This window comes from Podarcis filfolensis, assembly GCF_964270895.1.
Source record: "Podarcis filfolensis genome assembly, chromosome: 12".
NCBI classification, from domain to species: domain Eukaryota; kingdom Metazoa; phylum Chordata; class Lepidosauria; order Squamata; family Lacertidae; genus Podarcis; species Podarcis filfolensis.
Genome location: NC_139614.1, coordinates 38217671 through 38244095, shown reverse-complemented (window position 1 = coordinate 38244095; position 26425 = coordinate 38217671). Strand labels below are relative to the sequence as shown.

At 43.9% G+C, this 26425-nt stretch overlaps 1 protein-coding gene across 12 annotated transcripts in view; it reads left to right on the top strand.

The window, feature by feature from the left end:
• Positions 1-26425, top strand: part of ABI1 (abl interactor 1) — a 97314-nt gene that overhangs the window by 15571 nt on the left and 55318 nt on the right. For all 12 annotated transcript variants that reach the window (XM_083579841.1, XM_083579839.1, XM_083579848.1 and 9 more), the window contains exon 2: positions 22219-22386. In XM_083579841.1, the coding sequence (XP_083435967.1) occupies positions 22219-22386 (168 nt within the window). The remainder of the gene's footprint in view (positions 1-22218; positions 22387-26425) is intronic.

The following is a 26425-nucleotide window of genomic DNA, read 5'->3' as shown; positions in this document are numbered from 1 at the left end:
TTGCTGCTTGTTTCCTAAACTTGTATACAGTGGTACCTCGGGTTAAGAACTTAATTCGTTCTGGAGGTCCGTTCTTAACCTGAAACTGTTCTTAACCTGAAGCACCACGTTAGCTAATGGGGCCTCCCGCTGCTGCCGCACCGCCAGAGCACAATTTCTGTTCTTATCCTGAAGCAAAGTTCTTAACCCCAAGTACTATTTCTGGGTTAGCGGAGTCTGTAACCTGAAGCATCTGTAACCCGAGGTACCACTGTATTTTGCACCTTCAATAGAAACTGTTCCGAGGTAGCCACAGGTGACAAAGATAGATCTGATAGCGCTTCCAGACTGAGCACCTGATCCTTTGTGCCAGGTGGCTCGCCTGTAGCCCTGTTGAACTTCAACTCCCTACCAGGCCCCCATTCATTGTGACAGGTGTTGGGGGTGATAGTGGATGATAGGGTTGCAGCTTGCAACATCTGGAGGTCTCTCCTGCTCTAGGGAGAATGCAGGTATCACTCAGGACTGGTTGAAGCACCCCCCAGCACATCTCTGCCTCCTTAGGATTGAGTTTCAATTTATTGCCCTCATCTAGTCCATTACTGTTCCTTAATACCTGACTGGCCCTTGGCTGGAACTACAGTGGTACCTCGGGTTAAGTACTACTTAATTCGTTCCGGAGGTCTGTACTTAACCTGAAACTGTACTTAACCTGAAGCACCACTTTAGCTAATGGGGCCTCCTGCTGCTGCCGTGCCGGCGGAGCACGATTTCTGTTCTCATCCTGAAGCAAAGTTCTTAACCTGAAGCACTATTTCTGGGTTAGTGGAGTCTGTAACCTGAAGCGTATGTAACCCGAGGTACCACTGTAGTAGCATATTCCTCTCACCTGAGAGCTGTCAGTCCAGTCTTGTCAAATGCAATCATTTGGAAAAGGCAAGTTGGTGTTATCTGCTGGTTTAAGGACCCAGCTGATATGCCTGTAAACTTCTTGGTCCTATGACTGCCTTGGGGATACCCCCCATCCCAGTCTAGTTTGGGAAGGTCCTATAGTAGTTGTGCTGGCTGTCCGGGAGGGCAAGACTCCTTGCCGGGGCTCAGATGGATAGCTCAGTTGGTCGAGCATGCGACTCTTAATCTCAGGGTCGTGGGTTTGAGCCCCATGTTGGGCAAAAGATTCCTGCGTTGCAGAAGGTTGGACTAGTTGAGCCTTGTCCCTTCCAGTTCTACAATTCTATGATTATGTGTCAACCTGGTGCCTGGCTTTCTCTGCCCCTATTAGTTAAATGCAATACCATTTTTAAAGACACACACGCAGGAGTCAAATGGAAAATCTAAACCTCTTCTGCTCCTTTTGCCTTGTATATTGGCACAAATGCAAAACTAAACGGAAGACTAAATAGGATTCTCTGGGTATCCTGTCCCCCAGTAGCCTTGGAGAGCAGTTGCTGTTTACAGCTGTTGGTATGAAAGCAACTGTTTTGCCTACTTTTAGAAATCTATGCCTCTTGAGCAAATCAACACTTTCCAGGATAAAACAAACTGTGTGTTTAACACTCACGGCAGGAAAAACACAGACACCTGTCCATTGGGACTCCTGATTAACTTTTGCATTGTGCTGGGGGTGAGGATGTTGTGTAGGCTCGCTCGCTCGCTCGCTCGTAGGTCAGGCTCCATGCACCCACATTTTGCTTTTGGGTCTGTAAGTCCCACCTTCCTTTGCAGGCTGAGGGTTATGCAGAGCCTGGAGCAAACAGAAGACTGTTTGTTGAACTTCAGTGATGGGGGCGAGCAAGTGGGGTGTGATGTACATTTTAAGGAAGGAGTGCAGCAGCAATGCTAATTGAGAACAAAATCCTGTGTCTCACGGGGGCCATTAAGCGATGGCAAAAGGCTACAGCGGAGTTGCATCTTTGGGAGTGGTGGTGGAGATGTGAAAGGGAAACCTCCATAGACACTTAATGTAACAGGCAGGATTGTAGGGAGAAGGTTACAGAGACTGGGCACGGCCACATGGAACTGGGTGGAATGACGGAATGAATGCCATGGGCCAGGCAGTTAAAATGACAAATTTCTGATGGCAAAATGTGATGGGGAGGAAGGATAAGATCGGAGACAATGAAGTACGTACCTGCAATTCCACCTAGACCTCATAACTGCATCCCTGTTTTTCTGCTTTATTTGTGATTGAGTGCCAAAACAGTTCTAAAAGTGCTGGACAGAGATTTAACCCCTTGCCCATATCCGCGACAGTGTTTCAATGACTATTAAAGATTCACATCTTCACCCACACATTGCTGGGGGAGGGGTTAATAAAAAAATAATACCCAGCTTCTGGTGATGGATTTTTAAGAACTTGTTTTGCTACCATGGATTATTGTTACTGTTGTAATTTGGTGGGGGTTTTTAATAAAAAAATTAATGTTATTTTAACTTTGGATTTCAGTGCACTTTTTTCTGCTGTTTTCTTGTATATTGCCCTGATGGAATTTTCTTTAAAAGGGGAAGAGTGGCATATAAATGGTTTTAATAAATGAGGGGGGGACCATCTCTGCCCCCACAGGCTTTCACTCTTAGTAAGCAGGAATGAACAGGCAGGAGGAAAGATTAGATTCCAAACACACAGGGACCGATTCTTAAAAACTGATCCGATAGTGACCAGTTGGAGCGGCCGCAGAGGAGACACATTTTGGAGAGTAGTAGCCAAATGGCATTTGGACTCAGAAGAGGTTTCTGCTCTCTGTCCTCTTCCTCATAAATTCATTTTAGAAATGCAGGAGAAAGACTGATACCCCCAACTCTAGTGTTAGAAAGCTTTAGTGGTTTCAAAATATGTTAGCTGTCTTATGAGTGCTTAGCACAATGCAGGGTGCTGGTTTTGAGCCAGAATGCCCCAAAAGTTCAGGGACTGGTATAAGGACTTCTTGCTGCCATATGATGTGAACATACCCAATGGATAGGATGTTCTGTGCGCGCTCTCTCTCTCTCTCTCTGGATGTTCTGTGCTCTCTCTCTCTCTGTCTCTCTCTCTCTCTCTCTGTGTGTGTGTGTGTGTGTGTTTGTGTTGGCTTTAGAGGTGAGGTGATGGCTGCTACCTCACCAGAGACAGACATTTTTCTATTCTGAAAAACTCTCCCTTGAAAAACCTGCCAGTCACCAGCACTTAGTATTTAGGCACCATGTTAATTTCCCCACTTCATCCTCCTGCCCAAGCATTTCCAGTTTTAGGTTTGTGGTTGCCAGATTAATGTGGTCCTCTCTGGGGATCTTTGTGGTCAGATCACAGGATAAAAGTCTGACTTAAGTGGGAGGCAGGCAAGGATAGCCCACGTAGCCATGGAAAACCTAGAGATATTTTGCAAAGATGAACAGAGGAAATAAAGCAGCTGAAAGAACTAAAATGGGAGGGAGGATGAAGGAAATGAATTATTTAATATTCTTGTATCTTATTAAATTATTACAAGAATTGAACCATATAGCCAATAATGACACATAGGCAGTAAATCTAATGGAAAGGCAAGTGCATCATCATCTTTATGACAAGGGAATAGTTTTTGGGAACAGTAAGGTTCAAATTTCATAAATTACTGCTATAGACCATCCTTACTACTTCATTGATAGAAACAAAGTAGAGGTGGAATGTTATTTAGGGGGGACACCATTTATTTCTGCCAAGTGGTTGTTTGTGACTGGAAATTTGTATTTGCTTGGTGCTTATGTACTGGGTTGGGACTTAATCTGAAGTTTTCCTGCCTCTCCACTGAACTGAGAGCTTTTAATTTTAATTTAGATGCACCTGTTGTACACAAAAGTGACCGTGATGATCAGTGGGGAGCAGAACGTGTTCGTTTTTCTTCTTACCACACCATGTAAGGTTGGCTGGAATTTAAAGATAGCTGCCCTCAGTGCTTTAGGCTCATCTTAGAGAAACTAAGTTGTTCTTTTGGTCTATCGAACACTGTTCTGGTTTAGATGAACATGCCATTCGGTGATGATGATCAAATGAGCGTAGGTCTTGTTCTGACACTTATGCCATCAAAGGCCCTGTTCTGATAGAAGCTGATAAATGAATGATGACCTGCCATGTGCTTAGTGTCACTGCGAGGCTCTGTAATCTCTTAACAGTGGCTCAGCTGTGCCAGCAGGCTACGGAAGTGCATGGCAGCCTTAAGGACAACTTACTCAGCATGTCTACTCTGCCCACCCCCAACCTCTGTCTGCTGTAGCTGTCTCTTCTTATTGAGCTCTGTGTAATGCTGTGGTCTTTGCAACTGTCATTAAATGGAATAGATCACAGGTAAGGGAACCTTGCGGGGGCCAGACGTGACCTTCCAGACCAGACTTCTCTATCTGGCCCTTTCCCCCAACTCAGGCTACACCTGCTCTGTGGCATGTTAAGCTTGCCTCTTTCTTGTCTGATGAAGTATGTGTTTGTAGAAAGCGCTGACTTTTGCACGGCTGGAATGTAGACTCCTGTACAAAGGCAGGAGCCACATCTATTGCTCTGCTCACTTTTGCTTCTGGTCCCATTCACTTTTTGCTCTTCATCCCTGGCCCCCCAAAAGGTTGCACACTAAGGGAAGGCGGCCCTCAAGCTGAAAAGGGTCCCCACCCCCAGGGTAGAGAGAGTGCTATGGAAACTTAGTTAAATTGGGCCAAGTGCTTGTAGACCCCTCCAGAATACTATTATATGTAATGGATTGAGTGGCTGAAGCAACCCAGTCAGATGGGCAGGGTACAAGTAATAAATTATTGTTATTATTATTATTATTATTATTATTATTATTATTATTATTATTATTATTTATTACTACTATTTGCGGGCATATGCACATGTGAAGGAAGCTGCTCTCAAGACACTGCAGTTGTGGTAATTAGAGTGTGGGTAGTGTTAACTAGTTACAAAATCAAAAGGCTTTGCCTTTAGCACAGAGAACATAAAATATTTATTATTGTGTAATTAAAATTACAGAAACGGGAGACTCAAGAGCAGAATATAAACCACTCATAGAATATTGCTTTCAATAGGTTTAGAAATTGGTGTATTAACAGATAAGGGCCATATTTCCCTATTTTTGGAAACTTACAATATCCTTAGCTACTCCTCTTTGAACATCTTGTTTAATGGGAGTTTTATGACCCAGGGTTTTGAAAAGTGAACTTTATTTTTTAGTCTTTAATTTAGCCAAGCGTGTGTTCTCTAAATAATATATATTGTTACTCAGGTCAGCTCTGCTAGGCTTAAAATTTTGTTTGTTTTCCATTATCAGCCAAGATTAACATGCGTAAAGATGGCGGAACATAGCTAAGCTCATGCTGTTCCCAGTTTTTGTGATGGCTACTTGGGTACTCTTTCGGGGGATGGAGTATATTGCACTGTGGTTAACTAGAAGTTGAATAATCTTAAATCAAGTTTTTATTAATCCCGTGTCAGCAGGGTTCCAAATTAGCAGGGCGCCAGGTGCATTTTTTGCCTAGATTCTCCATCTGTGAGCACCCCAAAAAGTCTGGGTGCCATTTTTTGTGCCTTGCTGACCCTCAAGGATTACTGAAATGTATGTGCTTTGAAGCCTTGAAGTAAATGTTAAGGATAGACAATATGTTAAGGAGTTTAACAATAAAGAGTAGAGTGTTTTGAAAACTGGTGCCAATATTTTTATTGTAAACACTAAACATGCATTAACAATTTAATGATAATAATAATAACAAATTTTATTTATATCCCGCCCTCCCCAGCCAAAGCCGGGCTCACGGCGGCTAACAACAATAAAATAATACAACATTCTAAAAACATTTCATTATAAAAATTAATTAAAATCAAATTAATGGCAACCATTAAGCAAAATTTCTGCTTAAAATATGATATTAACAATGTGCCACTTATGTGAATTGGATATTAATTCATACTTATCAATATAATAAATAAAAAGTGTTGTCGACCCCTGTCCCGTGGCGACTAGACATTCTGTTTTGGCACACACAACCCCGGTCCCAGAAATCATTTGGCTCCTACCTCTTCTACCCCAGTTTCTAACACTGTGTGTCATTTCTGCAACTCCACAAACAAGCCCCAGAACTTATGAGAATCTTAATACTTTTATAGATGCAAAGTGCCATATAAACAATACATAAATAATAGCAATTGCTATGGAATACTCCATAGTCAATTTTTTCACAAGAAATTAGGGCTTTGTCATACTAACATGATAAAGACTACATTTAGTGGAAATAGACCATTACTGGTTATTCCATAGTAATTGGCATGGTTATTTTTTATTTGTATGGCACATTGCAATTTAATAGACATTTTATACGTTCTGTTTGTATTTTGTGTGTTTTGTTACATTTCTCTGCGATTCTGCTGGTAAACCGGATTGACACTCTAGATAAACTCTGATCCTGGAGACAATCTTGTGTTATGGATGGCGGCCTGCAAGCAAAGTCAACATTAAGCTGTTTTAATTTCAAGCCCCATTAGTAACAGACAACAATGGTAACAGGGAAAAAAAAATCAATAATATCTAGACAGTCTATAGGGAAACCGTTTTGTAAATAGTCTCTGAGAAATCGCAGATGGAGAATTAAAAGTAGATGCATACATAATTAGCAGCGTATAATCCAACCTTGAGTCTCCCAATTACTACAGGCTTATTATAAACATACCTGTTCCTGCTCAAAAGGCTTCTTTTAATAACTCTAGCTCTTCTTCCCAGACCTAATTGTAAACATGGTAAGTCTGTGTCTCGCTTTCCAGTCCACTGAGACTGCTCTTGATGGCTTGTGTGTCGTCTGATGCTAGATAGTCGTGCTGAACAAATCTGTCTATAAACTGGCTGAACACAGAAGCAAGTAATTGCTTGGTAATTTGGCAATGATGGTGAATGACCATGTTGACATATTCCTGTAATAAGTGTCCTTGGTGTGCATCAGATATTCCAACTTACCTTAGTTTGAACCCCGGTGTATATATATATTTTTCCAATTGGATAAACCACTTTCAAATGACTGAAATGTTTACCACTAGATGTGAAAATTATTCTTGTAGATCACTGCCTACAAGAATAATCTTCACATATAGTGGTAAACATTTCTGTCATTTGGAGGTGGTTTTAAAAGCCTGAAGTGATTGCTCTGCTTTATCCAATTGGAAAAAATATACTTATATTTCTTTCTTGAGTCAGTCCTTTTTTTCACAGTCCTCACTTTCATTTTCTAACGTGGGTTCTCCAATTTCTTTAGTACAGTTTCTGCTAGTCAGTAAGGAAATTCATGCAGTTCTTCATTCTGAAAGAAGTAGCAATATTAAAATGCTACGGATCCCCAATGCTGTGTAACCGTGGTTTGTTTTTTCCCTTAACCACAGTTAGGCTTAAGGTTAAGCATTGGTTTCAAACTAGGATTGGAAACCATGATGCAAAGTGAGTGATGCTGAGGAATTTAACCCTGTTCAGTTCTGATGTGAACTGATCTGCAGGCTTAGCTAAACTTGTTACTGCATGTGTTCTGGGATGTCAACAACATTTAAGGCACCATACTATGGTTTCTACCTAACCATGCTCTAGTATTATGACACCAGCAGGCCTTACAGTGGTACCTCGGGTTACATACGCTTCAGGTTACATACGCTTCAGGTTACAGACTCCGCTAACCCAGGAATAGTGCTTCAGGTTAAGAACTTTGCTTCAGGATGAGAACAGAAATCGTGCTCCGGCGGCGCGGCAGCAGCGGGAGGCCCCATTAGCTAAAGTGGTGCTTCAGGTTAAGAACAGTTTCAGGTTAAGAACGGACCTCCAGAACGAATTAAGTACTTAACCCGAGGTGCCACTGTATTTTATTTGGGAATAATTTCTTATTGGGAATAGTAATTCCTCTAAATCAGGACTTTCCAAACTTTTCATGTTGGTGACACATTTTTTTAGATACGCATCATTTCGCAACACAGTAATTCAGTTTTGCTAGCAAACCGGAGGTTAAGCTAACCCCTTTTCAGCCCTGAGAGGAGCACAGGGAGCATTCGCAAAACCCACCTACACACTGTAGCTGCCATGCTGACGTGTGGAAGGCTCTTCTATAAGCAATGTTCTTATCTGGTGACAGTATTTATCAGGATGGAGTACTGGCTAGACCCACACCAACCTATTAGCAACCATTTTGTGCTAGCACCCACAACACTTCTATCAAGAGCACCAGCACCTTATTTTTTTACCAGAAAAAGCATTGCCTTTTCATGTCTTTGAAATCCATACCATATAACTCCCACCCCCCAAATGTATGCTGCTGGGTCTTTGTGTAACTGAAAGAGTGTTTTCTTTATGGCTAATAGTTTTCCTTCCATCCATACCAGTATGATCCTTTGTAAGACATAAAGGGGAGTATGTATAGTTCGTTGTTCCAATCTTAAGGGCCCACTAAATTAACAGAGCAGTCTCTCAACTCAGTTACACTTTCAAAATCCCCTGCCATTTTCTTTGCTCTGAATTTCCATGGACACAGAAATGGCACAATTTGCCCCTGCCAAATTTAATTATTTGAATAACTCTGTGACTAAGATAGTTGTTTCTCTTCATGCCCCCCCGACTTTGTTTATCTTTTTGATATATTATATTTATAAGTTTTTGGCCTTGGCTACAGAAAATCTCTCTTTATATCTTTAGAATATAAAAGCTTACACTTCAGACTTCCATCATTGCTTTCACTGGAGACTGCATGTGCGTTGATATTTTTTCTTGTTTGCTAGATTTTTATTAGTTGGCTCTACCAGTAGTTAGTTTTGGGGGGGGGAAGAAGGGATATGTTGCATTTTAGATTGAGTCCCAACATTTTAGTCAGTACGTTTTTGGGCAAAAAAAAAAGCTGTATGTAACCTAACCTTGTAGTCTCCCAGAGCCTTGGGCAATTTATGGCTTCTTATAGTCTGCTGCAGAAGAAACTCCCCACCCCCTGCAACCATGATATATTAAGAAGGGTACATTAAAAATCACATAAAGGTGCTTCTTGGCTTGTTTAGTAGACCTGGAATATGGCCAAGCAACTGTGATATTTCACCACCCACATGCAGCTCTGATCCTGGGCAGGCTTTCCTGGACTGACTTATGTTTTGAACATTTTTGAAATCTGCGCTGATGATGGGCTTAACAGGGCTTTGAGCAAGGTACCCCCTGGAGGTCCCCCTTGCTGCCTAGCCATTTTCCCTCCTGTAACACTCTGCCCACCCCATTTCATCTGTTACTGTTCTGCCTTCTGCTCCCCACTGGGCACCCAATTGTAGCTGCTCCTCTCTCTCCCCACATAGGCTTACCAAGCATTGGGAAGGGGTCTTCTCCCCCCTCCTTAAAAAAAACACATTTCCATAGGTTGGCTAGGCTTTGGTGGCATTGTTTCAAGGCCTCTGGGCAATGGATTTCTGCCCTGAAGCCTAAACCTAACCGTCCATCTAGGCTCAATTTCCTTGGCTTCTCATTTGATGATGGTTCCATAACCATGCTGGTGTAGGCCCCTCGAGTCAGTTCGGCTATACCTACTTTATTCCGCAAGACGACTGTTAGGAGGTTTCTTTCTGGGTTTATCAATTGACCGCTGTGTAAAGTAAAGGGACCCCTGACCATCAGGTCCAGTCGTTGCCGACTCTAGGGTTGCGGCGCTCATCTCGCTTTATTGACCGAGGGAGCCGGCGTACAGCTTCCGGGTCATGTGGCCAGCATGACTAAGCCACTTCTGGTGAACCAGAGCACCGCACGGAAACGACATTTACCTTCCCGCCGGAGCGGTCCCTATTTATCTACTTGCACTTTGATGTGCTTTCGAACTGCTAGGTTGGCAGGAGCTGGGACCGAGCGATGGGAGCTCACCCCGTCGCAGGGATTCAAAACGCTGACCTTCTGATTGGCAAGTCCTATAGCAGGAGGTTTCCCACTTTCTTGGGGGTTCACGTTTGCAAATGGGAGAAAGTGTTGCAGGCACCAGGTGTACACCAGGTGTATTGGCTGCAATAGATTGTCTACATTACAGCTCTCAGCACCCTTAACAAACAGAATTGTTTGGAGGAAGCCATGTTGTCTATCGCAGGGCTTTAAATGAAGGGTGTGAATGTGGTCTAATATCAGTGGTGGTAGGTGAGGCTTGGTGCCAGTCCAGTTCTGTGTGGGTCCATGTTCTCACTGAGACTCCTGCCTAATTGCGTAGTTCCTGCTTACCATCTCCTGTTCTGATAAGGCCAGTAGACTCCCAGCTTTGTTATCAGGCTTGAGCAGTGGCGTAGCGTGGGTTGTCAGCACCCGGGGCAAGGCAAGTAATTTGCGCCCCCTAACCCGTGGATTTGCGCCCCCTAACCCATGGATTTGCCCTAACCCCAGATGTTGCGCCCGGTGCGGCCGGCCCCCCCTGCACCCCCCACGCTACGCCACTGGGCTTGAGTTGCTACTAACTAAAAAATGCAAACAGTTAAAGAACTTGGGAGCTGAGATTGTAAGACACAGCAAAATAGGAGATAAAGCCAAGATCCTCAGAACAGAATGTTCTGTGTAATTTGCATTGCAGTGCAAGCAACAATTTTGATGTTTTGTGCAGAATTCTGCATCCTGTGGACTTCTTACATTATAAAAGCAAGTTTCTAGTTACCAATGGCTCTGAAGTTATACTTGACAGTAGAAGATACTAGGAAGGATTCCCAGTTTTAACAGGGGTTAAAACTTAAGGCCACTCATTTCCCCCACCCTTTTCTCATGACTGGCAGAAACATAATACAGTAAGGGAGGGGGGAGGTTGTCAAGTTGGTTAATTTACATAATTTATGCTGATTGTATAATTAATGGTTCATGATTGAGAATTCTGCTCTACTTGGGTGCAGAGTTGTTTTATTTTTATTAGTTGAAGGGCATAAACAGCCATGCACACAATTCTTGAAAATTACTTTTGCTTTCCCTTGGTTAATGCTGTACTTCTCTGAAATTAACCAATGCGGAGTTAACCCGCTGTTTTCACATTCTTGTGGTCTAAATGCATATTGTTTAGCTTAATGACCTGAACTTCATCCTCTCAAAAATTGCAGTTATTATGAATCAGCGTGACTAAGCAAATGTAATCACTCTGAGCTGAAATGTAAACATTTTCCTAAGGCAAACTTGGCGTGCTTTTCTGTTCCTTTCCCTTGTCTTCCTATCTGCCTTAAACTATTAATAGTATTTTAACCACAGAAGAATATAGACTTGTGGAGCTGGAAAGGGACCTTGAGCAACCACCATTTTGTAATCTACATTCATCCTCAAGTGGACATCAAAATGATTCTTCCCCCTGTCACATGTTAATGGTCATTTTACAAGCAGTTGTAGCAGCAAAAAGCTGGAATGTCCAAGCTGGCCTGTTGCCTCCTTCCTCCTTTCCCAGGATCCTGAGAGACCCTTTCCCACATTCCGTGGGGCGAACACACACACACACACACACACACACACACACACACACTACAAAGCAGAGCCAAAAGTGTAAATGTGTCTTTCTCATCAGATCTCCCCCCCCCCCTTTTCAGGGAGCTAATTTTTTATGTCTGGCATTTCCACTTCAAAAAGAATCTTCTGTAGGGCAGCTAGAAAAAAATATCTGTGCTTGAGGCCTTAGAGATCCTTATCAGTCAGAGGAGACAGTGGTGAACTAGATGGACTAACAGGCTGGTTCAGTGGGGTGCTGGCCTGGGGAGACCCAGGTTTGAATCCTCACACAGCTGCAAAGTAGCTGAACGCTTCAGGCTCGCACACTTCTCTCTGCATGACATTCCCCTCCAACCAATTCTTGCTCATGGCAAACATATAGTTTTGCCGTTTGGGCTGACTTGCTCAAGCTGCGGTTCGCTCTTGATCCTGACTTACAGCTATGTGCTCAGGACCTGATCTCGTGGGCCTTTCCCAAACAACAGAATTGGTGGACCCTCCCAGCAGGATGCTGAGCTCATTGTCTTGTTTTTGGGCCCCACCCATGGGTGGGTGGCTGGGCCATTTAACCATGACCACAGCTGCAGTGGAGTTGACTTTCTCAGGAGCTGCTGCTCTTATATAGCCAAAACAGTGTTTGAAAGGTTCTGTAATGCTTCCCAGTGCTGGCAGGGCCTTCTGTCTGGATCCTTCATGCCCCCAACCCCAGAGATCCGGTGTGGGAGACTTCCTGATATTGATGAACTACAACTCCCATCATTCCTGGCCATTGACCAACTGCATTGCTGGAGTTGTAGTTCAGCCACATCTGGAAGGCCAAAGGTTCCGCACGCCTGCTATAGATCTTTCTCCATTATAGGCTAGGTCTGTAGTCCTCTGTACAGAGCAGAGTATTTTAAGAGCAGACTTACGTAGCTATGTTTCTGTTCTGCCTTGTTAAATATTAATCTCCAGACTGCTCCCCACGGTGCAGAGGAGTTCTGTGGCTGCTGCCTTAGTGAGTGCTGACCTGGCGTTCTTCCTTCCTATCTTATGTATTGAGGTCATGGCGGACCTGCTCCTGGGCCATAATGGCAGGAGCTGGGCTCCTGCTAAGCAGCTCTTAAAAGCTTTGTGGAAACGTGAAGAAATGCCCGGCAATATCTCAAGCCCCCCACCTCAAAAAACAAAAACCCACAACCCTCACTCGATAGGTAGCTCTCTCGTAATTATTTTAAATGACCTCTGGATTTACAGTTCTTAATTGTTGCTGCAAATTGGACTCTTGGCTCGTAGTCAGTAAACATTAGCTAGCGCAAGTGGGATAATTAAACCTCCGGGACACATTATCACAGATCACATGTGGAAGGCTTAGACTGAGCTGAACAGGAACTTGGAGAAACTGCGACCTGTTTCTACAACAAATAACGAAAATAGTTGAATAATGCCTTAAAAGTGCAGGCCAGCCTTCCAAATTCTTAAAAAACCAAAAACAAAACACCAAACATGAGAGGTGGACGGATAACACTTTAGAGCAGCCTTTCTCAACCTTGGGTTCCCATATGTTGTTGGACTACAACTCTCATCATCCCTGGCCATTGCTCCTGCTAGAGAGGCATGATGGGAGTTTTAGTTCATTGTCATCTGGGGACCCAGGGCTGACACAGGCTGCATTAGAGGGTTACTTCAAACTGCTGAGAGACACCAAGGAGTCTCTTGTGTCAGGGCATATATAGGGCTGCTGCTTGGAGTTAGAAAATCAGGTCCTGCATCCATAGCAGTGACCAGCGGAGGAATGACCTTTTGGAGGAGCATAGAGAGAAGAATTACCATGGTGTATCTGCAAGTAGCGCAACCAGACGCCTTCATTTGCCCCAGCTGCAACAAAAAAAGTTTCTCCCATATCAGTCTCTACAGCAGGGGCCAGCAAACTTTTTCAGCAGGGGGCCGGTCCACTGTCCCTCAGACTATATTTTGAAAAAGAAAAAAAAATGAACGAATTCCTATGCCCCACAAATAACCCAGAGATGCATTTAAAATAAAAGCACACATTCTACTCATGTAAAAACACCAGACAGGCCCCACAAATAACCCAGAGATGCATTTTAAATAAAAGGACACATTCTACTCTTGTCTCGGCCCTGCATACCTGAAGGAGTGTCTCCACCCCCATCATTCGGCCCAGACACTGAGATCCAGCACCGAGGGGCTTCTGGCGGTTCCCTCATTGCAAGAAGTGAGGTTACAGGGAACCAGACAGAGGGCCTTCTCGGTAGTGGCACCTGCCCTGTGGAACACTCTCCCTTCAGATGTGAAGGAAATAAGCAGCTATCCTATCTTTAAAAGACATCTGAAGGCAGCCCTGTTTAGGGAAGTTTTTAATATTTAATGCTGTATTGTTTTTAACACTTGATTGGGAGCTGCCCAGAGTGGCTGGGGAGACTCAGCCAGATGGGCGGGGTATATATAATATATTATTATTATTATTATTATTATTATTATTATTATTATTATTATTAAAAACATGCTGATTCCCAGACCATCTGTGGGCTGGATTCAGAAAGCAATTGGGCTGGATCCAGCCCCCGGGCCTTAGTTTGCCTACCCATGCTCTACAGCCACAGCAGGCACTGTAACTCTCGAACGGATTGACTCCACCCCAAAAGGCTCACTCCTCCATTGTCTTCCAAGACAGACAGATGCCAGCAACTGGCTGTATAGAGTTTATCTAACCACTTACTATAGGGGTGAGGCTTTCTCTCTCCCAGTGATTATTAATTGTATATGTAGGCACTGATTAATAAGGGAAGTTAATGCTCAGTATTGGGGATTAGCAGAGGAAAGGCACTTTCCTGGTTGGTGATCTGAAACAATATAACTTCTTCTCAAAATAATTCCATGGGGAATGTTGCAAATGCCCTCCCCATCTGTGACTCCCAGCAACTGGTGTTTAGAAGCATAGTGTCTCTCAACAGTGGAGCTTAAAACATGACCATTGTGTTTAAGTAGCCATCACAATAGCCTTATCTTCCATGAATTTGTCAAACCCCCTCATGCTTTTGAAGCCATCCAATATCTTTCGTACTTCTGCCAACCTTGGGCTTCTCCCAAGTTTGCTGAGACCTCCCTCTTGTGCCTTAGTGGTACTGTTTTGGCACTGGCAGTTAGTTGCAGCCTGAAAATTGTGGAAGGAATGACAAATGAAATGTCTACAACTCTCTTGCTATTTCCTGCTCTCCCCCTCCTCTTTCAAGAGTCTTCCCTTGGCTGCGTACCAGATGACTCCAGCTGAGTTAGAGAGTTCAGCATCCTTTCTCCTTGCAGCCTTGCTAGACTCACAATGTCCATCTAGCAACGAATCCCTTGATACTCCTTCAACACCGGAGAGTTTGGGTGAAGCCATGCTAAGGTGGTGGTGATGAAAACTGCCTGTTCAGGTCTTTAGAGGCAGGAAGGGAAGGGTCACTCAGTTAGTAATCTGAGACTTACTAAAGTCCTGGGCTTTGTTGTTGATGATGATGATGATAATATTTTTTTATTTGTACCCCGCCCATCTGACTGGGTTGCTCCAGCCACTCTGGGCAGCTTCCAGCATAGAAAATATTAGAAACATATTAGAAAAACATAGAAAATTTTAAAAAGCTTCCCTATACAGGGCTGCCTTCAGTTTCCTAAATGTTATCAAATTACTCATCTCCTTAACATCTGGTGGAAGGCATTCCTCAGGGTGGGCACCACTACCAAAAAGGCCCTCTGCCTGTTAAGAACGCCTGAATGAACCTTAAACCGAAAATTGCTTTCAGTTGTGCACATTTTATTTTTAAACTGCTTCACAAACCCTTAGGTTTTGCTTTCTCCAAAATATGCTGGTCAGGCACAATGGAAGTCATTACAGCAGCCTTGCAAATTGGGGAAGCGGTGCTTTTTCTCCATGCCCTGGCCTTCTGCAGCTTCCTTTACCACCACCTGCACCAGCAGTTCTCTTCCTACTCTATTCAGGTAAAAAGAAAAGTGTCTAGAACAGTGCCCCCGCTTTCCCCTCCAGGATAGTGTAGAAGTTAAGCAATACTTGAGGCTAGCAAGAAAAACGTGCCTGTTACAGCATTTGCAAATGCCTGGCTACACCTCGCCTGTTCCTTCACGGTTAGCCTCAGTCTTGCTTCTGTGGTGCGGTGTGTGGAAAGGAGATGCTGCATGCGCCCATCGCCATGTGAGTGCCGCACTCCCTAGTGTGACATTGAAAAAGCTAGTCTGTCAGGGGAGGGGAAACATGGGAAGGGAGATGGGGAGAAACTGGTGTTGTGGCTGCCTCCCAAATGGAGTCTGAACAGGGGTGAGGTCGGCGGGGGGCAGGGAGAGAAAGCAAAATTAGCCAACTCTGGCTGCATCCTCTTCTTGCAGAAGAAGCACAGAACTAAATGAAACCACTTCTCCTCAGACACGCTTTCAGTGCCTGCCCCTCCTTGCAAAGACAGAATGAAGGCACATCCAGTAGGTGGGCACCCTATCTACAATGGAATCCTGATTTAAGATAGCTCTTCATTTTTGAAGTGTCAAGATCAGGGGTCAGCAACCTTTTCCAGCAGTGGGCCGGTCCACCGTCCCTCAGACCATGTGGTGGGCCGGACTATATTTTGAAGGGGAAAAAATAACAAATTCCTATGCCCCACAAATAACCCAGAGATGTATTTTAAGTAAAAACACGCATTCTGCTCATGTAAAAACACCAGGCAGGCCCCACAAATAACCCAGAGATGCATTTTAAATAAAAGCACACATTCTACTCATGTAAAAACACGCTGATTTCCGGACTGTCCACAGTCCGGATTGAGAAGGTGATTAGGCCACATCCGGCTCCCGGGCCTTAGGTTGCCTACCCCTGGTCAAGATGATCGGTTTCTTGCCCCATCCTCCGAGCCCAGAAGGAAGAGGGAGGCAGCTCTACATTCAGCTGTTAGATCAGAGAACTGTGTTCTGGGCAGGGTGAGTTTAGCTCTTACACTTGACTCATAGCTGCACCTCTCTAACCTGGCAGTGGGCGTGTACATTTTTGGGACCCACTCTTTTTTTGCGTTTGTAAGCAGTTTTAATGTTGCATTTTCTATTGCCATAACCTACCCTGGCACCTTAGGGTGAAGGGCAGGTAATAAATTAAAATATTGTGATTAGCAATATAATAGTAGTAGGGGGAGGGGAAATGCCCTTAGATCATGGGTTCCGAAAGTATGGCCCGTGAGCTTCATTCTGGTGGCCTATGAAGTATCCGTAAAAATGCAATTAAAATCCATAGAGTATATAATGTAGCACATTGCAGTTTCTACAACGGGCAGCAAAATCAATAAGTAGTCTGCCAAGACACTCAGCATTTTTCAGGTGATCCATGGGAAAACAAGTTTGGGAACCACCGCTGCCCTAGATCAAAAGTGGGTCTGTCTGGGGAGACTTCCCCACTCAGTTGCTTAGGATTTCCCTGCTCCCCTTTTCTGCATGGAAGCGCAGGAGCATTGTGGACCCAGAGCTTGTTTTTAGCTTACTCCAGGAGACTAGGCAAGTGGGTATTTACAAGTTTATATCTGAGGAAACAGGAAGCCTATGGAGACTAGGAAATGACGAGAGAAAGAGAAGGGGAATGTGTGCCCACGGCCAATGGACTCTCTGGTTTCTGAGTCTACAGCAAATGCTGCCGTAGTGTTTGCAACCTTTCTTTGCCCCAATGAGGACTAAGAAAGTACTTTTTGTATTAACAGATGCACTAGGTTTCTGTGGATTCCAGGTCTTGTACTTTTTAAAAAAGATATAGCTGTATGCAGCATATACCTAAACATACAGGCTTTTGACAGTTCTGAGAGTGGAAACATATTCCCTTCCAGTGCCCTTATGAGGATCACTTCATGTAGATAGGGGGTGCTTGAATTACACTGAAACGTTGATATTGACATAGGCCTGTCCAATAAGCTGGCACATACTAAAACTGGTGGAAGTAGAATTTAATTCCTCAATCTACAATTAATGTACTGCAAGTGCTGCTACAACCTGAGGACAAACATAACTAGCTAAACTGTTCCACTTGCCAGGAAATGTAAATTGAATTCTGTAGGTTTCTCAGAAAGCTTAAGCAATAAGTGAAGTGAATTAGCGGAAGTGAATTGCTTAAATGAAAGCACGTTGACCATTGTCTTTCCTTGGCACGGTTCTGTAGGTTACAGCATCCTGTGCTAAGTAAAATGTGATGTGGACAGATTGTTTAAGTCATGTGTAAATGGATTAAAATAATCTAATTTGTTTCTCACCAGCCAGTGCTAAGTAGACTGGGCTACATGAAAACGTATTCAGGACTCAATGCAAAACTTCTGAATTTCTTTTCAGCAGGAATTCATTCAGCATCTTTTGTAGGCTTGCATGCATTTAAATTGTACAGGTCTGTTTATCCAAGGGGTTGTTGGAAAGAAGTTTAGCTGCAGCTCCCCCCCCCCCACAACAATTGAACTGATTCCTCAGCACATTTATGTATGAACATTTGTGCTGCTTTTCAGCTACACAGCCCCAGTACAGGTTAAATTGTAGTTCTTGTTGCAAAAATTATAGCAACTCTTTACAGCAACCCTTTTCAAAAAAGACTTGTTAAAAAAAGCAGACTATACAAAATCATTTATTTGAACCCACAGGTATTAAACATGATGAAAGGAAGCTTTTGAGACACACAGGGCTTCTTTTCCTAGGGCCAAATAATTAGGAAGATAATGGCACCTGGCTGGCTTTTGTCAACAATGTTTGGAGGCATCCCTCAGTGCCAAAGTAGAGGAAGGAAGTTACTACAGAGAAGGTCCCTATTGCCTTGTCCCTGCTTCTGGTAAACCATTATCCTGCCATTCCCATTTCTGCCATGCGAGCTTGCTTGCTTTTGGTATTTTTTTAGTGTAAGTTGCTGGTAAGTTGCTTAATGTTATCATTCACCTTGTCTGCTCGTTCATTGATCTTTAACTAGTGACCAGGATCCGCTGCTGGGTTGCAGCGTCATCTAAGATGGGTCACAGCCCGGAACAGCATCAGTATACAAATCTACGGTAAATTTAAAAAAAAAGAAATAGGTCCTCAAATGCCTGTTTGAGTTCAAAGTGGGCCCCAGATCTGAAAACATGGAAGACTAGAACACATGTGTCTCATTGCGTACCACATGAGCATTGAGGTACCAGCTTGCCATTTCACTCACTGCAATCAGTACTCTTTCACCACGGAGGATAGTATTGTATACAAATAGGGGTGTGTTTTTTGGGCTATAATTTTCATCATAATAACCATTGCCCTCTTGGCTGCTGGACCTGTGAAGGGCAAGGCTGTTGTAGATTAAATGAATATAGCGTCCAAGTGATAGTATTGTAGACTTGTCATAGTGGAGCTTACTAAGTGATCCTTGACTTGAGAATAGGAGTTTTATAGTGTAGCACATCCCTGTTTTCATCTGTGACAAGCTGGAAGTATAGCACAGGGGTATGTTGCAGCAGACAGTTAATTAGTTTGTTCATAAAGTTGCCTCCAGGGACAAAGTAGTAAATGAAAAATGTGTTTCCTCCAGAGGGAGAACTACTTAGGTGCGAGGCATGGCTATATCCCCATCCAGGCCTTGTGGGACTCTTGGAAGTGAGGGGTAAAAGCCTCATCCAAAGTACAACAGCGGTTTATCTTATCAAAGCTGGAGGTTAATGTGGAAGGTGTATAGTGTAGATGCCTGGATAGCTCAGTCGGTTAGAGCATGGTATTGATAATGCCAGGGTTGCAGGTTTGATTCCTGTATGGGACAATGCATATTCCTGCATCGCAAGGGGTTGGATGATTCTCAAGAGTCCCGTCCACCTCTACAATTCTATGATTCCAAGTACAAAAACTACTGTCTTCTCTCTAGCTTTACTCCTCCATTATTTTGAATGCTAGAGGGCTTCAACTTCCAATGCTACAGATGTGCTGAAGACATCTGCTTTACCCATGACCTTCCTAGAAGGTCTGAAGGGGGCTCATAATAAGTGCATTTGACTGAATGCACTTGCAAGCCCCTTGTGATCGGGAACCCTGACCATTGGAGACTTGCAAGTGCATTCAAGCAGAAGACCCTCTCAGATCTTTCTGCTCAATGCAGAAAGGTTGGGAGTCCGTGGGTGGACCTGTCTCTACTCGCTAGTTCTAACCCTTTCAAATGCTTTCATAGGACACCCGGCTTCCAGTTACTTGTTGGTTGGAACTTTCCCAGCCAGCACAAACATTCTTTTATTAAACTGGCCATTGAGAGAAATGTAGTTATCCAATGGAAAAGCCTTGTTTGGTGTGTTGAGAAGAGATGGTAATCGCACTGCACACCTATAATCCTGCACCCCAGCTCCTTTTGCTTCTTTGTGAATAGAAGGAGCATTTTTGCTGCATGCCTCCCTCCTTATTGCCCCAGACTTTCGATTCCACTGCAATTTTAATAGTAGGGAAAGACATTTCGATGGAGGGGTTAATGATGCAACATTGAAAGCTCCGGTTTGCACTCACTGCAGTCAGGAAATACAAACCTTGGTTTGAGTGCCAATTGAACACTCCATTTCCTGGCTAAGCTTGCTATTTAGGTTTGGTTTTTTTAAGGCTGCATAGAACCTGTGTCTGTATGTTTCTCTATGTCTTCCTGTTTGCACATTTCAGTTTGTCAATAGCAATATTTCTTCCTTTGAAAGAAGCACTCTGGTAGATATAAAGTGCTGTGCCAAACGGAAATGGTGTGCTTCATTTAGCGTTTTGATAGCAACCTGTCTGAACTATATGCTTATCATTCCGGAAAAGCAAAAGGCTGCTCTTCCTGCATACGGCTTCCTGTGCATGTCTATCAGCTGCAGCATGCTCTCGATCTAAGCGACATTAGGAGACTTGGGAAGTTTGCAAGTGCCACAATTCAGAGAAACCTGGAGATCATAAAGCCTTTAGGTTAGCCCAGAAGCCGTGCGTGGATGTTACAGCTGCAGGAGTCCCAAATGCTGGCTTAGCCATCTTTGCAGGAAGATAAAGCAATTTTATTTGGCCCTAAAATATTTTTACTGTACCTATCTATTAGAAGGCAGGCTGAATGTTGGTTCTAGATAGCTTAGAGGTTTTGTCTCTCCATTATCTTGACTGTTTGCACTGTCTCTTCTTGCTTGCCCTTCTTCCGCTTGTCCGCCTTCTCCTGTTTGTGAGAAGTGATGTAGAATCCTGTGGCACAGTATATAATCTGGAAACCAGAAAATCCCTGATTCAAATCCTACTCCAGCTCTGAACTGTTTAATAGCCTTAGGAAAGTATATCTTATGTATCAGCCCTATATTGCAAACGGGCTGTTCATAGCTGCTGGCACTGGATGCTCGGATATGTGCTCTCCAACATTTTAGCAATAGGCTGTTGAAGGTCTCAAGTCCCTGCAATATTCCGCTCACGTTTGGAACAGCTGTTCTGTGGGAGGCAGGAGGATGGGACTTGTTTGATTAAGTTGTAGTTAGTGTTGCAGAGGAAGGCGAGAGAGCAAAGATGTAGCTGGGTGAAACACATGAATGGAAGTGCTTTCTTTACCCCTTCCCAACATGCACAAGGAAATTTAATTTTCATAATTAAAAGTTGTGTTTTGGAGCTGCCCTTTTGCTTAAGCAACACCCTTAACAGTGTGAGTCCAATGTTATGAATGCTGAGCCAAAGCTTAGAATTCAAACTTTTTGAATTTGCTGTTGAATATTTTGGAGGCTGACATTTTGTGGTGGGCAATCAAGGAATCTTCTAGTTCTGGCAAAAAATCTATGTTCTGTAGTATCGGAACTTCACTCCAAGAATGGATGGAGTGGTTCCTTTAAGTTCTCGAAATTATTGAGACTGATGTACTGATGTACTATTGGAGTAATGACATATATGTCCCAACTTTTAGGGGGAAAGAACTTTGCTGGAGTAGGCCAAGGTCTGTTGCTCCCCAGCAACTGGTATTCAGAGGCATATTGATTCTAAACTTGGAGGACATGTGTGTATCTCTATCTATCATCTATCTATCTATCATCTATCTATCTATCTATCTATCTATCTATCTATCTATCTATCATCTATCTATCTATCATCTCTATCATTTATCTATCTATCTATCTAATCTATCTATGCCCCATGGATAGACCATGAATCTGTCTGATCCACTTTTGAAGCCATCTAAAAGAGTGGCCATCAGTCACTTCTTGTTACAGTTAATTCAATAAGTTAACAGCATGCTGAGCGCCTTTTTAATTTTAGTGGAACTCATGAATAATATTGGGAAGATGCTTGTTTAGCAAGTTGTATTTGTAAAACAATAAGAAATGTAACTAGTTTAAGCAGTAAGGAAAGCTTTAACAACATTTCTCCAAAAGTTTTAGTAGGCAATCTAGATCCAATGCCGTTTTTTTTCTAGGAGGATTGTGGGAAAGAGAACATCTAGCACAAGGGGGGGGGGGGAGAGGGAAGGAATGTACCCTCCTGATTTATGCAGGATTTCTGAAATTCTACACTTCAAGGATATTGGGGAGTTTTTATTCCACCATCCTCCATTCGCTGCCTAGAATAAAAGATATGGGAGAGCTATAAAAGTGTTGCTGTAGTAAATTATTAGAGGTTTTCTACTGATCCTGCAGCAGAGTTTTAAACAAGACCATATGCTGCTAGTTGCTTATTCCTTCTGCTCTCTCTGTGTTGCGGATTTCTGGTTCCACCTTATCAGACTGCACATCCAGTAATAAGGTCTTCTGGGTGATCTAAATTATTAAAGAGGTTCTTCTCCCTCTCTCTGAACTTCGAAAAATAATACATCTCTCTCTCTTCGTTCCTTCAGGCTCCAGACAAAAGGAAAGCATTAGAAGAGACCAAAGCATACACAACTCAGTCTTTGGCCAGTGTTGCTTATCAGATCAATGCACTGGCCAACAATGTGCTCCAACTACTGGATATCCAAGCGTCCCAGCTCCGGAGAATGGAGTCCTCAATCAATCATATTTCCCAGGTAATTTCCCCCCAGAGATGTTAAAGATATACTTTTCTTGGGTGTTCCAAAGATGTGAGAGATTTTTTGAGATGGTTCACGTGCAATGCCAACTCATGGTTTGATAGTAATGTAAATAAGCCTCAGGCTTGCATATGCTTTCGTTCTCTAGTGTGTTCGGATCACCTTTTGTAGATAGTCGTAGCACAGAAAGAAGAAATGTTGTGGTGCATCTACAGTAGCACGACTGGATGCCTTCATCTGCCCCAGCTGCAACAAAGCACATCTCTTCTGTATCTGTTTCTACAGCCCAGGGGCACTAGCTCTTGGGGGTCCGAGCCCTTTTGGGCCCTCCCAATATTTTTGGGTGGGGGCTGCAGCCCTCCCATGTCCAAAGAACATGGGGGTGGAGCTGAGCGCGGCACGCCTTCAGTGGCTAGCTTCTTCTCCTTCCGCAGAGGGGGAGGATGGCCGAAGCAGTGTGATGTTGCCCCCTCCCAATCGCCTTCACAAGCTGGCATCTCTGCTACCGACGCAGCAAGTGCTGCCATCTTCCAACAGTTTGATTTCACCCCCAAAGGCACACCCCTCCATTGCCAACTGAGACCGACGGATGCCAACAACAACAGTCACTACATTCACTTGCCCTTCGAACCAGTGTTTCAAATCACAATCAAACTACAGTCGTACCTTGGAAGTTGAACAGAATCCATTCCGGAAGTCCATTCGACTTCCAAAATGCGGTTTCTGATTGGCTGCAGGAAGCTCCTGCAGCCAATTGGAAGCCCCGTCGGACGTTCGGCTTCCAAAAACAGTTTGCAAACTGGAACACTCACTTCTGGATTTGCAGCTTTCTGGGGCCAAAACGTTTGAGAATTAAGCCGTTCGAAAACCAAGGTACGACTGTAATGTTAGATTTTCGTTTGGGGGGTAAGCGAGAGCCATAGTTTACTGAATGAATGGACTTCTTGTTACAGTTGCAGACTGTTAGCATTAGATACATAAAACAAACTGCTAAAGAGCAGATACATTTAAATATACATTTTTTGGTTTTATTTTTGAAATGGCAGGACATCAGCGGGTTTGTGGATGTTGGGTGATATCCAGCTAAGTCAAACTAAGAGCACTGAAATCAGTAGACATAAGTTATTGGCGTCACTGATCACCCCTCCCCTAGCCAGATTGTCTTTAATCTTATAAGCTTGTTTTATATCTTACTGGCTGCTTATTAATACTAATTGTGCCATAGTCTGAATTCTCTGCTGGTACAAAAGGTGCAGCCTCTTTTTTTGTTTAGCTCTTGGCTTGAGCTGAAGGCCTTGCTATGAAGAAAGCTTTTGAGTCACCTGATACATGAACTGTTTGCTAAAAGATTGTGAACAATTAATGCTTTGTAAAGCATTTTGAGAGTATTTAGCAAGGACACTTGTAGCTCTTTTGGTCGTTAGGCCTTTTGAAAATTAATCTCTGTTGTATAAGCCTCCCCAGACTTCTTTATAAAAGTTTAACTTATATCTAGCTCTAGCATTGTGAGGTTCTTTTAAAAAGTTAGCCAGTTGTTCTTCATTAACTTTATTTAAAAAACAAAATCCTATACCCAGCCTTTGCTTTCCACTTAGTTTACCTCTATGATTGTGTGTGTGTGTGTGTGTGTGTGTGTCGCGTGTGTCGCTGCTAGAAACAGATATGAAAGCCAGGAGCCAAATGGCACCTTAAACCTAGGTTATGGGCGCAACAACAGAATGTCTAGGTGCGTTTTTTTTTAATAGCAAGACTACAAAGCTGAAAATGAATGAACTGCAGCTAAAATATTTTGTTCATTTTTCACATGTTCATTTTTCAGTCCTTCCCCTAATATTCTTAAGAGGGTCTCTTCTCCAGTCTTCAGAGAGTAGCTGGAAGTGGGGAGGCAGAAAAAAGTCCTCCTTTCTTTCCACTCTGCAGTTTTTATCTGAAATGTTAGGTGTAGTACTGCTACCAGAGCTCAGAAACTGCTCACACTAATGAAATTCCCTGTTCCAAAATGCACTCAGAACAATGGGAGTTTCAAACACGTGTGTGTGTGTGTGCGTGCGCGCACTGTCTTTTGAGTTAAGCCACTTTGTCTACATGGATAGGAAGAACTATAATTATTTATTTGCCAGCACTTCGCAGTGCAATGTGCTGCAGTGGAAGTTGTAGAAGGCAGATCTGGTGCATTGCGTTCTGAGATTTTTTGAAGGCCTCTTTGGGTTGGGATTTACACAAAAAAAGCAAAAACGTCTGCATATTCTGCTCCATCCTCCATTTAGCAACTACTTTCCTCCTAATTTGTGGCTTGAGTGTGACAACTGTGGTTCCCTTTGAGCATGGCTTGCTCGTCTACAAGATGGAATCAACTGTTGCATTTCCAATAGCTGTTAACTCTTAAGCAACTTCCTTTCAGCAGTTTCTCCTGCTAGGCTACTATACTTATTGTTAGGTTTCCCTTGGGGTTCAAAACACTTGTCGGACTTTGCTGTTCTTCCACATTTCAGCATCTCTACCAGAAATGTCAGAGAAAGTTGGACTTTCTGAAAGAGCTGTTGAAAGGGAAATTGCTTGCCGCTACCAGGGCCTCCTAGGGTCTTCCCAGTAAGGGTTTTGCTAAGTTGGTTGCGAAATCATATGCACTACTGAAGTCCCAGATTTTCAGTAAGCCTTACCTGGGCAGTTACTGTTAGCAAAATAGGTCCCAGCTTGCCTGGTTAAGTGCCATCAATTTGGGATAATGGCATGTACTTCAAGTGTGGTTTTTAAGGCACAAGTTTTCAGACTGTTCTGGGGGCTCCCGGAATTCCTTAGAAACCTCTTAGGAGTTTCTGTATTGAGGGCAAGATTCACAGAAAGGCATGAATAGAGGACAAACTTCCACCACTATTGAACTGTGTAGCCACAGTGAAGCAGTGTGTGTGAATGTGTTCTGGGGCGCCCTCTCAGTTCGTTTGAGGTTACAATGACTGCAAGAGGTCTGTGCTATTCCGACATGAATAGTGTGCACCCTGGAATCATAGCTGTCAACCGTCCCTTATTTGGCGGGAAACTCCCTTATCCCAGCGCCGTGTCCCGCTGCTGTCCCAGATTGATGAAGTCCCTTAAATTTCCTGGGTTTCATGCTCACCTGGCTTGGGAGGGAAGCAGTGGCTTGGGGTCCTCCGCCTCCAGAGAGAGCACGCATGAGCTGCTGCGTCTCCGTCTCTCCCTTTTCCCCCTCAGGGGCGCGTTGTGAAAGACGGGTGGCAGCAGGCAGGCAGACAGACAGCCCCTCTCTTGCGAGGCTTCCGTCGTGCTGCCAGGGGAAGCCAGAGGTGGCAGCAGCGGCGGCAGCCTGAGGGAGGAGGAAGAGGAGGGGATGGGGAGGGACATAGAAGGGCGGCCCTTCAGCGGCTGCCACAGCGCTGCAGCGGCCGCTGCAGCGCCGCAACCACCTCATGCCGAGCTCGTGGGTGGCATGGGCGAGAGTCTCTCTCCCTCCCTCCCAGGTGAGGAAGGGCTGATGGAAATCATAAGCTAAGCAAAATCCCTTATTTTGGCTGCTGATCCCTTATTTTCAAGGCTGCTGGTCCCTTATTTTCAAATCTGTAAGTTGACAGCTATGCCTAGAATACATTCCCCAGAATACTCTGCAATGAGTAGGTTCTGTGGAAGATGGATGGAAGGGGTTTTTTTGGCAGATGTATCCATGTGAAATGAAGACCATGGTTTTGTATGCTTTTATATGTGAGGTGCGTGATACCGTATTTTTTGCTCTATTGGACGCACCGGACTACAGGACGCACCTAGTTTTTAGAGGGGGAAATCAAGGAAAAAAATATTATCCCCCCCCCAGCCCCAAAGAGCAACGGACAGGCTGCGCGCAGCCTGTCTGCTTCTCCCAGAGCTTCTCGGGGCTGCGGGGGAAGCCCGGGTTCCCCCACCAGCCCCAAAGAGCAAAGAAGCCAAGACAGCACGCGGGATCCATAGCCGTGCAACCTCTCCAGCCAGGAGCTAAACCTCTCCAGCGCGGCTAAAGAAGAAGACAAGGCAGTGAGCGCTATCCATC